Source organism: Schistocerca serialis, chromosome 8 (assembly GCF_023864345.2).
Source record: "Schistocerca serialis cubense isolate TAMUIC-IGC-003099 chromosome 8, iqSchSeri2.2, whole genome shotgun sequence".
In the NCBI taxonomy this organism is placed as follows: Eukaryota; Metazoa; Arthropoda; class Insecta; order Orthoptera; family Acrididae; genus Schistocerca; species Schistocerca serialis.
Genome location: NC_064645.1, coordinates 610770491 through 610787037, shown reverse-complemented (window position 1 = coordinate 610787037; position 16547 = coordinate 610770491). Strand labels below are relative to the sequence as shown.

At 37.2% G+C, this 16547-nt stretch overlaps 1 protein-coding gene across 1 annotated transcript in view; it reads left to right on the top strand.

Annotated features, from left to right (window-relative positions):
• Positions 1-16547, top strand: part of LOC126417162 (dynein axonemal heavy chain 2) — a 959377-nt gene that overhangs the window by 889426 nt on the left and 53404 nt on the right. Inside the window, 2 exon segments of the mRNA XM_050085060.1 lie at positions 1003-1134; positions 1552-1636. Coding sequence (XP_049941017.1) covers positions 1003-1134; positions 1552-1636 — 217 coding nt within the window.

Sequence of the window (16547 nt, the reverse complement as noted above, 5' to 3'; positions counted from 1 at the left end):
TGAGCTCAGCACTACCAACTGTGTTACTTTGCAAGAAAATGGGTAGGCACAGTATTGTTATAGTTCTTCATTAAGTCAAATTCTGTAATTAATAGCTTCCGGCCTGCAGTCTCAGTGTCATACGAACAAACATAATGGATTAAATTGCCGTAAATAAAAAGTCAGCTGTTTGTTTCTCTAATATTCATAATTTACTCAAGATTCTTGTTCTGTATATTTCTCAGAGTTTTGAAAGTGTAACATAAGTGCCAACACTGCCAACACTGCACACATTTTCATAACAATTGTGTCTTGTAGCCCTTCATCTCAACATGTCTCCTTCCTGATTTTCAGTATGGCGCACTAGCTCCAAGGTCAATACAACATTTACATTTCAATCTATTTACTCATCATAATGAGCAATAACTATAACTAAAATATAATTTAGCATTACTGTTTTTAACAGTGCAGTTGTGCGTGCTGATATTTGTAAAGACAGCATTCCACTTTAATGTTTACTTTTCTCTAAAAGTTATTTTCAGATTTTATATATTGCTTCAATGTTAGAAAAATCGAAATAGGACTTGGTATTAGTACTTTGTGAGAATGAAGTGTTTTAGAATTTCAAAGTGAGGTGCAGTTTATGTATTTAATATTTTCTGTACCTTGCTTAAATTTATTCATATTTGTATTACCAGTTTTTTTCATGCATGGCAGACATTTGAATATTTATAAAAATAAAAAAATAAAATTAAGTGCTTTATATCTGCCACCAACAAAATACCATACCATTTTCACACAGCCAAAATTCATACCACCAATCTGATGGCATGCCATTGTGATGTTATTGGTAGGTACTCTTAAACACTTCACATTTTAACACGTTTATAAGAATGTACAGATGTGAATAATTACTGTATGAAAGTACTCAGTAGTAGATCTTACACATGGAAGCTTGTATAATAAAAGTAACACACTTTTTGTTTTACTTTAAAGAAAATGAATGAGTCATTATATTTGCAGGTTAATCAAAGTTGGTGCGAGAGAAGGACACTGGGTTTTTCTTGCCAACTGTCACCTTTCACTGAGCTGGATGCCAAAGCTTGACAAAATTATTGAATTGCTACAAACAGGAAAGGCTCATGAAGATTTCAGGTATGAGTATTTTTCTGATGGAACATTCTGTTTATTCAGTAAAAGAATTGAATTATAAAACATAGCATTTGCAAACTGAATTTCAGGTAATTGACAATTTGTGTTATTCAAATTGTTTTGTTTGTTAATTGCAGTTTATATTTGTTATCTGTAAATCTAAAATTGGACTGTCTGTGTTCTCTCTCTCTCTCTCTCTCTCTTTCTCCCTCCCTCCCTCTCCCTCTCTCCCTGTCTGTCTCTCAGCCCCCCCCCTCCCCCCTTTCCCCTCTGTTTCTCAAATTTGACTTATTCCATATCCAGTGTTCTATTAAAGTATGTAATGGATCCAAATGCACCAATAAATGATGGTGATAATAGTCATGCCTTAGAAAATAACCTTTAAATATGTGTCACAAGTTTAAATTTTAATTGTTGCAGATTATGGCTCAGTTCCAGTCCTCATCCAGATTTTCCAATCTCTATTCTTCAAGCTGGCATAAAAATGACAACAGAACCTCCAAAGGTTGGTCCCAGGCTCTAAGAACTCTGGTGGATTATTTTTTGGATAATTATATCTGTATGGTGGCAAATCAGTATCCAGATAACCAATAAGTATAGATTTTCAGATCTAAAATATCTAATCATCCAATAGCAGCATTAAAGTAAAGTATTAATAGGTTGAAATCAACATGAAGCTGCAGAAATAAAATTTCATGTTCTCAGAAGTGGGTATTTCTCCGCAACATATCGTTATGAGGGACTAAACAAATGTTGACTAGTATCACTCGCTAGTATCACTCTGTCACTTTCTTTTGTTGCCTACTGTAAGTTGCTTGTCTCTCCTTAACATTCTGACTGATTTGTTTGCCATTATCCTACTTACTCTCTATTCAGATTTTTTTTGTACAAGGTGTAAACAATTACTGTTTACAATGTGCCATGGTGGTGAAGGGGAGATCCAGATGAGCAATTACATCTAAGACACTTGTTGTCTATCAACCTGGGAAAAAGGCATGGATGCCCCATGAGACTTTTTTATCCTCATGACCTCATATGTCACCAGATGAGTTGTGCAATTAGAAATTGTGTAACTAACATTTGTGTAAATGTTACCTCATGGTTTTGTATATTTTAACAGCATAAAATTAACAATTAAATCCTTTTGTTTATCTGACTCTCTTGCCATGAGATGACTGTGCTTGTAAAGATTAAGATTAGATCCAACTGAAACATGATTAGTTTTTACCTAACATATTCAGAAGTCTTTTGCTGTCACAAACATATTTTAGATTGCTTCCTGACTTGATAGATCACAAGTGTGGCATATCAAACTGATCTCAACTTCCTCTAAACGATTGTGATAGATTGCAAACTGTTATCATTTACACCCCTTATAGCTTATCCCATACTTACAGCTATGGACTCTAAATTCCCAGATTCTTTTTTAAATGGTGTATATTGATGTAGGTTCTTCTTCAGTTCCTGATCCTAGCAAGAATGTCCATTTTATCAAACAAATATACAATTTTTTTGTTGAGATGTGAATAATTTAATATCTGTATTGTTGTACTCAACTTATTTCTACATATATTAGTTTTGCTTTGAAATACCTTTTGTCATTTGTTTATGCTACTGTACTTGTGAATGGGTAAATATTTATGCTTTGATGTTGAGCCATGGTCCAGATGATGTTTTTGTAGCATAATTAGTAGTTATTTCATGGTATGGTCAGTTATAAAAATGAGAAACAAGTTAATGTAAATATTTTTCAGTTGTTTAAATCCACTGTTCTTTTAGAAGAGATCAATAGGTACACTCTATGAAACTCATCGTTTGAAATTCCTAGGCATGCAAATGAACAACAATTGAAGTGGCCACAGTAAATGAGTAAATTAACCAAAAACCTTAGTTCCGTTTGTTTTGTACTAGCAATGTCTGTATTGTATTAACCTGCAAATGGGATAGTTAACATACTTAAAATACTTTCACCCTACACTATTCTCTTGAACATACTTTCACCCTACACTATTCTCTTGCATAATGTTCTTGGGCAATGCAGCTATGGTGAAAAAGTATTTACTGACCAGAAGCTTTCATTAAGAGTATTTTGTAAAGTTGATAATCAAACATCTTGTAAAAGCTTCTCTTGTGTCAATACATTTACTACGTTGTGACAGTTCACCCGCTTTATTTCTTCGTTTGTTGTCCTCAGTGTCGACGTACTGTGTTGCTACACTGGCTGAAAAATGGGGTGTGGAGGTACAACACTGACTACTTTAAATGATGTTGCTGACAGGTACACATTTGTGTTTCACAGTACTTTACTTTCACTGTTCACAACCTTCCCATATACACATTTAATATGGCCAGTGCACTATTGTTTAACTTTTGATAAGCCTTATTAATGGGCTGCTACAGTAGTTTACTATTGAACATCTACATGCAGTAAAAGCCTAACCACATAATTCACATTTCTTGAAGAATAAAAAGGTGCATATGGAAGCAGACACTGTTATTGTTTTAACACAGGGCCTAATTGTGTTACACCTATTTCACTGCTAAGTTGATGCATTGTTGTTGATCTAACCAACACAGGTTTCTCTTTAGAAACTTGGCCATGGACTGACTGCCTCAGGACCAAAAATTGGGCCCTTATATATTCTCACAATAATAGGTACTGAAACTGCATATTGTTTGAAGTTTAATTTACAGAAATTATAATTAAAACTTAACTCATTAAATTAACTGAATACATAAAAAAATTTGTTCTTTTTAACAGTCCCTTCTACTACAGGAGTTAGGACAAATTATTTGTTTAAATCATGAAGTTAACAAATATCATTACACAAACATTACTTCTGACAAAACTGCTAATTACTGTGGAATTAATTACGGGCTGGTTTTGCTAACTTGTTTTCAAATAGAGCCAAATAAATACTTTAAGAATACTATTAGTTGTTCCTCCAAATGTTTATAATTAGTATAGATTTTATATTTGTTTATATGTCAACAATAGAATTTGTTATAAAACAATTACTGATTTCACCCTATAACAAAAGTATTAACTAAGAATAGTCAAAATAAATTACAAAATCAATTACATACATAAAACCAAGCACAAAATTATATCTAGTATTATATTCTTTAAAACTGAGGGCCGCCAACCTTTCTCTTTTTTGAAAATGTCAATAGTACTTAGTTAAAATTTTAAAAAACGAATTTAAGGAGGCAGATGGCAAAACAAGAGGGGAAGTAAAATAATCCCAGCTTGTTTCGTCACATTACCCCCCCCCCCCCCCCCCCAATTGGATTGATCAGATAGATATTGCAAATAGCTCACTGGGCAGTTCAGTGACCACAAATGACCTGACAGTGGGTTAAAAATCCACTCAAAAACAAATATTACATATGAAATCTTATCAAAACTACAGAACATATGTTTTTTCAAGTTTATAATTATATGAACTGGCCATATTAGAATCCCCATATAAAGTATTTACATACAGTGTATTGTACAATTGCATAAAATATCCACAAGTTATACTTTTAATAAAAATCAGGCATCTTCATCATAAGTGATGTCCTTTTTTGGGTAAACAAAGATTACATTCTAAGATACATATCACCTGATACAAGTCCTGTCTTGATTCAGATAATAAATCCTCATAGGTTGCAAGAAGTTAAATTACACTCTGCATTGCAGTTCACTGTTTAGACAGAAAATTTCACTTGATCAATGTTTAGTATTTTTCACAAGTACTTTCACAATTTTATTGAGCTTAACATACATTCTCACCAAGCTGTCTTCACCTTCAACAGGTCCAAGTGGCAGTTAGCAAGGAAATGCACTGCAATCAGTTCTCTTGGAGGTGGTTCTCCTCCACCACAGTGCATGAAAAAATTAGACAAAATATACTACTTCAGGATACTTACTTTTTCTTCTAGCTTAAGTCTAAGAAAAAATGTTACACATTAAAAATTATAGTAAATATTATATATATAGTTCTCATAACATTACAACAATTAGCACTAAAATTGACTATAGTATGAAAGGTGTTGACTACAAAAAATTTTAAAATCAAGAACACATTACACTACAAAAGATTACTCTTAAGTCATAATTGTCTGAAACTGGTCTATACAAGGGCGATGTACTTGAGGACAATATTATGGAAATGGAAGAGGATGTAGATGAAGATGAAATGGAAGATACGATACTGCATGAAGAGTTTGACAGAGCACTGAAAGATCTGAGTCGAAACAAGGCCTCAGGAGTACACAACATTCCATTAGAACTACTGACGGCCTTGGGAGAACCAGTCCTGACAAAACTGTACCATCTGGTGAGCAAGATGTACAAGACAGGTGAAATACCCTCAGACTTCAAGAAGAATATAATAATTCCAATCCCAAAGAAAGCAGGTGTTGACAGATGTGAAAATTACCGAACTATCGGTTTAATAAGTAACAGCTGCAAAATACTGATGCGAATTCTTTACAGACGAATGGAAAAACTGGTAGAAGCCAACCTCAGGGAAGATCAGTTTGGATTCTGTAGAAATGTTGGAAAACGTGAGGCAATACTGACCCTATGACTTATCTTAGAGCAAAGATTAAGGAAAGGCAAACCTATGTTTCTAGTATTTGTAGACTTAGAGAAAGCTTTTGACAATGTTGACTGGAATACTCTCTTTCAAATTGTAAAGGTGGCAGGGGTAAGATACAGGGAACGAAAGGCTGTTTACGATTTGTACAGAAACCATATGTCAGTTATAAGAGTCAAGGGGCATGAAAGGGAAGCAGTGGTTGGGAAGGGAGTGAGACAGGTTTGTAGCCTCTCCCCAATGTTATTCAATCTTTATATTGAGCAAGCAGTAAAGGAAACAAAAGAAAAATTTGGAGTAGAAATTAAAATCCATGGAGTAGAAATAAAAACTTTGAGGTTCGCCGATGACATTGTAATTCTGTCAGAGACAGCAAAGGACTTGGAAGAGCAGTTGAACGGAATGGACAGTGTCTTGAAAGGAGGATATAAGATGAACATCAACAAAAGCAAAATGAGGATAATGGAATGTAGTCTAATTAAGTCTGGTGATGCTGAGGGAATTAGATTAGGAAATGAGACACTTAAAGTAGTAAAGGAGTTTTGCTATTTGAGGGGCAAAATAACTGATGATGGTCAAAGTAGAGAGGATATAAAATGTAGACTGGCAATGGCAAGGAAGGCTTTTCTGAAGAAGAGAAATTTGTTAACATCGAGTATAGATTTGAGTGTCAGGAAGTCATTTCTGAAGGTATTTGTATGGAGTGTAGCCATGTATCGAAGTGAAACATGGACGATAAATAGTTTGGACAAGAAGAGAATAGAAGCCTTCGAAATGTGGTGCTACAGAAGAATGCTGAAGATTAGATGGGTAGATCACATAACTAATGAGGAGGTATTGAATAGAATTGGGGAGAAGAGGAGTTTGTGGCACAACTTGACAAGAAGAAGGGGCCGGTTGGTAGGACATGTTCTGAGGTGTCAAGGGATCATAAATTTAGCATTGGAGGGCAGCGTGGAGGGCAGAAATCGTAGAGGGAGACCAAGAGATGAATACACTAAGCAGCCCCAGAAGGATGTAGATTGCAGTAAGTACTGGGAGATGAAGAAGCTTGCACAGTATAGAGTAGCATGGAGAGCTGCATCAAACCAGTCTCCGGATTGAAGACCACAACATGCTAAGCTCTCATTCTCAGATGCATGAATTGCACAATATACACAGTACCCAATGTTGCCTAGTTCACAATTAGATCATCAATAAAGTTTGTTTGTATACAGTTATCTTGTTCATTAATCATGTCTGTCAGCACATTACTTCATTTACCTTTCTTAACTTGTTAGCTAGTGGAGTGCATTCTCAAAAATTGTCCTTACTGCAGAGACAGGTTCCCTAACCATTAAGACCATAACATTATTAATTATTTTATTATCTAATAAATAAACACCTGGCCTGCTTATCTACTGCAAAATTGACTTTACTGAAAAACACTCCACAGTAACAGATCCTTGTGCTAAGGCATACTTAACTCTCATTGCCGATCATACAAAATTATCACTTAGAAAACTATTATCTCACTGTATTTCATCAAATTGCTTAAGATTCTAGCCTGAAGGGCAATATACATACAAACCTTGCTTGTTCTTTCCACATCTAATAATTGAGGCAACTATGTTTGAAGTTGTAATCCATTAATGTTAGAAAAGGCTGTACCAAGACACACTTCTATAGGTAGATAGTTATCTCCATATACTGGTTGCACTGAACACAAAACTTCTATTATACCAGAATTAATATTAAGACCTAGTATTCAAGATGATTTTTACTGCATATTGCCTCTGCTGCTGCACCAAATCACACTAATTTCACACATGAGCTAGTTACTTCAGATGTTAATTATCCTCCACATATGCTGACACCTTTCATTTTCAGTTTACCTTACCTCTTTGTTTGACAAATTCTGTAACCGTGGGACCAGTTTACTTTCTTCTATCCTCTCATGATTCTATTAATACAACACTAGAGAAACCTTTTTTAAAATATTGCTATAGTACAGTATGTTAATGTTGCTGTACCAAACCACGTGACAGTCAAAGAAAGAATGTTTCTGCTTCACTTATAAACTACAGATAGGGTAGGAGAAGAGTTTGACTACCTCAGGAAACATGAAAAATGAGACAAACAGCTACAAAATGAATCCAACACAGAATGCTGAACCCCCTACTTGCTATTTGAACAAGAAATTAGTCCCAAATATTACATCAATGCTGAGATATTGAATCAGCAAGAAATTGCCCCCCCAACACCTGTCCTGCCAATTCCAGTGTAAATAGTACCTCTTGTAGCACACTCTTTGATAGCTTACCAGTAGCACCAATAATTTTTATTCCAGACACTTGCATCACTACTATACCCTCTGTCTTCTTAATAGATTCAAAAAATGCCTATGAATTGCCATTGAAGTCACTACCAGTGTCCAGTAAACACTTAACATCTATACCTTGTACACTTGCTGTTATTAAAGGGTGCCACACTTCCTTTTTACTTACCATGTGATCTTCTTTGTACAACAAATCCTCATTAATCCTTTCCCTGGATAAACTTTCATTCTGCTTACCAAATTGATTATCAGTCACAGTCAAATGACAGATAACATGGTCCTCTTCCCCATTACCACTCTCAAACTCTAACTGTTCATTAGGCCTAACATTATCCTCCTTTATTCTTTCTTTACTTAACACATTGCCTTCATTATCAATTATAAATTGAAATACCTCATCTTTATTACTACTGGATTCAATATTGCTATCATCATTATAACTACTGTCAGAGTCAGACCCACTTTCACTTTCTCTACGCTTTAGATTTTGTACCTCTTCCATCTTTTTCTCCATTTCAGTCAATTTTGAATCTACATTTTCATTTACTTTTACTGGTTTTTCCTCTACCACTACTGCACACTTGATTTCTACCTCAGTTTCTGAATCATTTTTAATCTAATCGATTTGGTTCTCAAGTTTAACCCTGTTTACAGAACAAAATTTCCTGGCTGCCTTGACTTGATCTTTACACTGTTTTTCAGATGCCTACACCCTCCACAGCTTCTTCAGCTGTGATTAACACTTAGCCAATGTAGTCGTCGTCTATGTCATGTGGATGTAACGGGAACACAGTGTCCATCCTCGTAGTTGCCTTACGCCCATGCACCAAGAAAAATGGCATAAATCCTGTGGTGTCTTGTTTGGTGGTGTTGTAGGCAGTTCATACCAGTTGTTCTGCACAACATGGACAAACATTGATAGCATGTCAGCCAAAGTCTTACTAAGGCGTTCAGTAAGCCCACTAGTTTGTGGATGGCAGGCAACCATCATGTGATGAGTAATGTTGCACCGACGGTTTATCACTGTCACAAGATTTGATTGAAAAACTTTCTCTCGATCCATAATTAACGACCTTGTGGCAACATGTTTTAATACAATGTCTTCCACGATGCATTTGGCTACCTCGAATGCTTTGGCTGTTTTCACAGCTTTCGTAATGGCATAGCGTGTCAGATAATCAGTGCAAAGAATAATCCATCTATTACCACTAGCAGACATTGGAAATCGTCCAAGGAGGTCAATCCCAATTCAATGGAAAGGCGTTTTGGCTGATGGAATTGGTATGAGTTGGCCAGGTGGTTTCTGAGGAACTGCTTTCTCCTGTGGCACTCTCAATAGTGCGACGCATAGTGACAGACACTCCTAAATAAATCCGGCCAAAAAAATCTCTTACAGATTCTATCGTATATCTTAATAAATCCTAAATGTCCAGCCTCAGATGTATCATGGAATTTCTGTAGAAAATCTAAGTGCATGTGTTTAGGTATCACTGGTAGCCACCTCTTTCCAACGGATCAAAGTTTTTCTTGCAAAGTAATCCATTAACTACGTTAAATTGTCCTTTCACATCCTCTGACTGATTTAAGGCAAGCATAATATGAGATATCTTGGCATCCTTCTTCTGTTCAGCAGAGACCCTGGAGTGCAGTGAGACAGTCACTATCTTCATAAGAGTCTTGATGGTCTTGCACAGGGTATCTTGAGAGACGGTCGGCATCTTGGTATTTTCTTCCACTTTTGTATACTATGGTAATGTCATACTCTTGAAGATGTAGTGTCCATGTGGCGAGTCATTCTGTTGGATCTGTAAGACCTGTCAACCAATGATGGTCTGTAACAACTGTAAATGGACTTCCATAGAGATACTGTTGAAATTTGCACATGGCCCAGATCACAACAAGACATTCTCTTCCTGTAGTTGAGTAGTTTCTCTTGGCTTTTGTAAGTGTTCTAGAAGCATAGGCTATAACCTTCTCTTTTCCATCCGAAATTTGCACCAGAACAGCACCGATCCCATACCAACTGGCATCTGCGTGTAGTTCTGCAGGTGCTCTCTCATAATAGAGACCAAGTACAGGGTCATTCGTCAGAGCTTTTCGCAGCACATTGAAAGAACCTCGTTGAGCACCACCCCAGATAAATTTAGCACCAGCTTTTAACAACTCTTGTAGTGGCCTGGCTTTGATACAAAAGTCGTTGATAAAACAATGGTAATAAGAACAAAATCCGAGGAAGCTTCTCACATCTCTAGTACTTTAAGGAATAGGAAATTCCGTTATAGATCTCACCTTTTATTGGTCTGGCCGCTCACCTTCATTTGACACAAGGTGTCCAAGTATTTTGATTTCTTTTGCTCCGAAGAGACACTTTCTTGGATTAAGTTTCAGTCCACCTTGTTGGAGACACTTAAGAACAGCCCTCACTCTTTTTACGTGTTCATCAAATGTCTCTGAGAACACTATAATGTCATCTAAATAACAAAGACACATTGTCCACTTTAGGTGACTTAGATTGATTATCCATCATCTGTTCAAAAGTTAATGGTGCATTACACAAACCAAACACCATTACCTTAAACTCATACAGGCCCTCAGGGGTGATGAATGCAGTTTTCTCACGATCAGCCTCATCTACTTTGATTTGCCAGTACCCCGAGTACATGTCCATGGTTGAGAAAAACATAGCCCCCTTCAGATAATTTAGTGTATCATCAATTCGTGGAAGGTGGTAAACGTAATTTTTAGTTATCTTATTAAGCTTCCTGTAATCAACACAACAGCACCAACTGCCATCCTTCTTCCTGACGAGAACCATTGGTGATGACCATGGGCTCTGCAAAGGCTGAATGATGTCATTCTTCATCATTGTCTCTACCTTGGCACAAATTATTTGACGTTAAATTGGTGACACATGGTATGCTCTCTAGCTTGTTGGTTGATGGTCTCCAGTGCTAATCCGGTGCTTCACTGTCGCTTTGTCTAATTTCCTCTTCACCTGTGGATTAAAGCATTCAGAGCACTCTTGAAGTACGGAAAGTAGCTTCTTCTATTGTTCCTTAGTGAAGTCTGGTGATAGTCAAGCTAGAAGATCTTGTCTCATAGTGGTAGTGCCAATTTCACCCACAGATTCGGCATGGGAGGTTTCTATGATGCTTAGCTGTTCGGCAATTAATGGCTCAGTGTTTGCTACGCACATGCGTCTTGAAGGATCTGCAGTTTTCGGTGACAGTTAACTGTCCACAATTCACCGAATCTGTTCTTAAATGAGACGACAGAGGCAGGGATGACCAAGTTATTCTTCAGTGGTGTGCTTCTCTTGTATTCCACTACAAGATCCATGGGTTGATGCATGGCATGACACATGAAAGTTACCTTTCTAGAACTGACTGCAGGAATGAACACTTCATCCAGCACACATAGACTCCACACACTTGGGTGTGCATCTTCTGTCCACAGCATCTCGTCTCATCTAGCAGAATCTTCAAGCGACCACAATCTATAATTGCCTGAGAAGCTTTCATAAAGTCACATCCAAGAATGATGTCATGACTACATCTTGTAAGACAATGAATGCTAAGGGCTGTGTATGGCCACTTATGCCCATACGAATGACACATCTTCCTGTAGGTTTTACTTATTTCCCATTAGCCACTTTCAGCAGATATGTTTTGTTGTCGACAAATGTGGTTTTCTGCAACTGGCAATGGTACTTCTCCGAAATGAATGAATATGATGCTCCAGAGTCCACATGAGAGCTTGGGCTTGTCAGCCATCCATGAGGATATTGACCTAGTTTCCTGTCATTTTCGTAGTGATCAGCAGCGGAGGATTTTTCTCTTTCGTGGCCTCACCTCCAAGGAAGGTCACACCCTTTAGTTTTCCAGGTTGTGGCGGCTAGGTGATCAGCTGGAGCTCCTAAATGGTGATGGAGACCTTGATCGGCATGTTGGGGAGTGTGCTCTTCAGCAGCTAGCTTGCAGCGATGGTAACCTACGTCGTCCTGCACCCACATCTTCTTGTTCATCTTCGTCGTCCTAGAGTTGGCGTTGGCTAAGATCGGTCAGCTGTCTTCTGGCACGGGCATCATCAAATATCAACCGCATTCTCGACAATAGCACACCATATGTCCCAGTTGTCCACAGTGGAAACATACTGGTTGGTTTCCTGGATCTTCCAGACATTAGTCTTACCTGATGCCCAAACAGGTTCCTCATGCGGCATTGTAGGAACGTGACGCCACCTGGGTGTTGACTTTTCCACCATTTCAAAGGGAAATGAAGGACAAGAGAGTGGATTCAATATCTGTTCCACTTCCTCCTTTATGACCTCTTGAAGCATCTTGGTTTTCTGTGCACTGTGCAATCCAAGTGCCTTCTAGACTTCCTCTCTCACTATCTGACGAAGAACACTTGTGAAATCAGTTGCTTCCTCCATCACAGACATCGATACAATGTTAAGTCTATCTTCAGCCTTCCACTTATGTCATTGTGTGTCGCTGAAACACTTGCGCAGTTCGCGTGGAATACTTCCCAGCTTGTGAACTTCTCCTCGTTGTTCTCATAGCATTGCTTGGTAGTGCCTGCCAAATAGAAAAATACGTTAGCCAAACACACAGTGTCATCCCATGTATTAAATTTGGCTATACGCTCATATACCTTCAGCCACTTGTTTGGATCTTGGCCATCATCACCAGAGAACCTGGAAGGATGTCTCATGTGTTGGTACGTAGTTGCTGTCATCGTAGCGCTGTCGTCTTCTGCTGTCTCTGATAGATTGTGATTTGGTGAATATGGCTCAAACTTGAGTTCTCACCACATAAACAGCGGCTCTGTCGTGGCCTGATGGGAGCCACTGTGTCATTGATAATGTGCGCTATCACAAGATCCAATACCCAGTGTCTCTTCCAGAATAATGTCACGTAGAAGGCAGTGTAATTAGATGAATGATAAACAACAACTTCAGTTAACGAAGGTTTATTCAGCTCTTGCACATTCAAGAGTGCGGAGCGAACTGCCTCTGGCCAGAACACATACAGTTATAGACAGTTACAGAACATTTCAGTACAGTGATTATTGACATTTGTGGATACTTATTGAATGTACTCGAAGTGAATATAGAAATTAAAATTTTACAGTTCAGATGAGTTTTGAACGCACGACCATCCATGCAACAGTCTAGTATCATAACCACCACACCACGGTGACTGTGCTACTCAGCTTCTTCTGCGACAATATTTTGCAGGTGAACATCCACATACTGCTACAATAGTTTACTTTTGAACATTTATGAGCAGTAAAAGCCTAACCACATAGTTCACATTTCTTGAAGAATAAAAAAGTACGTATTGAAACAGACACTGTCATTGTTTTAACACATGGCCTAATTGCGTAACATTTATTTAACAGTTGCATTGAAATTAACAAATATCATTACACAAACAATACTTTTGACTAAACTCTTAATTATTTTGGAATTAACTAAGGGCGGGTTTTGTTAACTTGTTTTTGAATAGAGCCAAATAAATACTTTAAGAACACTGTTAGTTGTTCCTCCAAATGTTTATAATTAGTACAGAATTTATATTTGTTTATATGTCAATAATAGAATTTAGGTTATGAAACAATTACTGATTTTGCCCTGTAACAAAAGTATTAACTAGGAATAGTCAAAATAAATTACAAAATCAATTACATACATAAAACTAAGCACAAAATTAGATCTGGTGTTATATTCTTTAAAACTGAGAGCCACCCTTTCTCTTTTATGAAAATGCAGATTATACTCACGTATGTCAATAGTAATTCATTAAAAAAAAAAAAAAATAATAATAATAATAAAAAATTAATTTAAGGAGGCAGATGTCAAAACTAGTGGGGAAATAAAAATATCCCAGCTTGCTTCGTCACAGTGTGATGTTATTTGTACTGAATAATATACATCTACACCTACACACTGCAAACCACCACAAGGTACATGACAGAAGGTGTGTCCCATTGTAACGTTTTTTTAGGTTTTCTTCCTGTTCCATTCACATGTGGAGTGCAGGAAGAAAGATTGTCTGAATGGCCCTGTGCATGCAGTAACTATTCTAATCTTATCCTCACAATCCCCATGTGAGCGATATGTAGGGGTTGTAGTATATTCCTAGATTAATCATTTAAAGCTGGTTCTTGAAACTTTGTTAATAGACTTTCTCAGTATAGTTTACATCTATCTTCAAGAGTCTTTCAGTTCAGTTCCTTTAGTAGCTCTGTAACACTCTCCCATGGATTAAACAAACCTGTGACCATTCGTGCTGCCCTTCACTGTATACGTTCAATATCCACAGTTAGTCCTATCTGGTACAGGTCCCACACATTTGAGCAATATTCTACAACCAGTTGCTTGAGTGATTTGTAACCAATCTCCTTTGTAGAGAGATTGCACTTCCCCACTGTTCTATAGCTTAACTGATGTCTTCCACCCACGACTGAACCTTTGTGATCATTCCATTTCATATCTCTACAAACTGTTACATCCAGGTATTTGTATGAGTGTCCGATTCCAACAGTAACTCATCGATATTATAGTCATAGGATACTACGTGTTTTTGTTTTGTGAGGTGCAGAATTTTACATTTCTGAACATTTAAAGCAAGTTGCCAATCTCTGCACCACTTTGAAATATTAGGAAGATTTGACCGAATATTTATGCAGCTTCTTTCAAACAGTACTTCATTATAGCTTCTTTCAGATAGTATTTCATTATAGATAACTGCATCATCTGCAAAAGCCCAATTTTACTATTAATATTTTTCTTCAAGATCATTAATATACAACAAGAACAGTAAGGGTCCCAACACACTTCCCTGGGGCACACGTGAAGTTACTTCTAGATCGGAAGATGACTCTCCATCCAGGACAACATGCTGCATCCTCCCTACCAAAAGGTCCTCAATCCAGTCACAAATTTCACCTGATACCCCATATGATCATACTTTTGACGATAAGTGTAGGTGAGGTACTGAGTCGAATGCTTTCAGAAATCAAGAAATAGAGCATCTACCTGATTGTCTTGAGCCAAAGATTTCAGTATGTAATGTGAGAAAAGTGCTAGTTGGGCTTCACATGGTCCATGTGTTTCAAATCATTGTGGGTGCACATTGAGGAGGTCGTTCTGTTCAAGATACCTCATTATTATTTGAGTGCAGACTATGTTCTAAGATAAGGTGATGAACTGTGAGAAGCACACCAACAGAACTAAAAGCATTCATCTGTGCTATCAAACATAACGTAAGAATGTTGCATAATGTTTGAAGCAAACACATACTGAAAGTTTTTTATATTGACTGTTGTAACAGAAGAGCTGGACTCACAGTCAGACAGTGCAGGGTACACAACTATGTTTTAATTGTTTGTATCATTCAGTCCCCCATTAACCCTGGACCCTGCCAAGGTGGGACAATATCAATGTCTTAACTATGATATAGTGGTATCAGGTGTAACAAAATTGGAGGAATATATTTGGAGATGCCAGACAACTCTGTGTCATCTGAAGAAAAGCAACAGCCTTTCTAGCCATTGTAGGGGAAACAGTCTAGATGACTCACTGATTTGGCCTAGTAACATTTAGCGAACATAGCCTTGCTCTGTTGGTACTGAAAACAATTGAAAGCTAGGGGAAACTGCGACAATTATTTTTCCTAAGGGCATGCAGCACTATTGTATAGTTAAATGGTGATGGCATCCTCTTGAATAAAGTACTCTTCAGGTAAAATAATACCCCTTTCGGATCTCTGGCAATGACCACTCAGGAGGACGTCGTCATCAGAGAAAACAAAACTCTCATTCTGGAGATTGCACATGGAAAGTTAAATCACTTAAATGTGTAGGTAACCTAGAGAATGTACTAGAGAATTTAAAAAGGGAAGTAGATAAGTTGAATTTATATAAAGTGTAAACTAGTGAAGTGTGATGGGAGGGAGAACAGGATATCTGATCAAGTGAGTAGACCTGCAGGGCTATAAACACGTGGTAATACAGGAGCAGATCAGACAATGAAAAAGAAAATAGGAAATTGGGTAAGCTGCTATGATCAAACATAAGGATTGCATTATTGTAGCCAAGGTAGACATGAAGCCAACACCCAACACAGTGGTACAGGTTTATATGTCTGCCATCTATGCAGGTGGTGAAAAAACTGAAACAATATGTGATAAGATAAAAGGAATTATTCATATAGTTAAAGAAGATGAAAGTTTAATTTTAGTAGAAGAATGGTAAGTTGGTAGTAGGACAATAAAGGGAAGAAAGTACATTATGAGAGCATGAACATTGCTAAGGAATGAAAGGGAAAGCTGCTTGTTAGAATTTTGCACAGAGCACAATTTAATCATTCCAAACGCTTGGTTTAAGAATCATGAAAGGAACCTGTATATATGTAAGAGACAAAGAGACACTTGAAAGTTTCTGATAGTTTATAGAACAGTAAGACAAGGATTTTTAAATCATTTTTTAAACTGTAAAACATTTCCA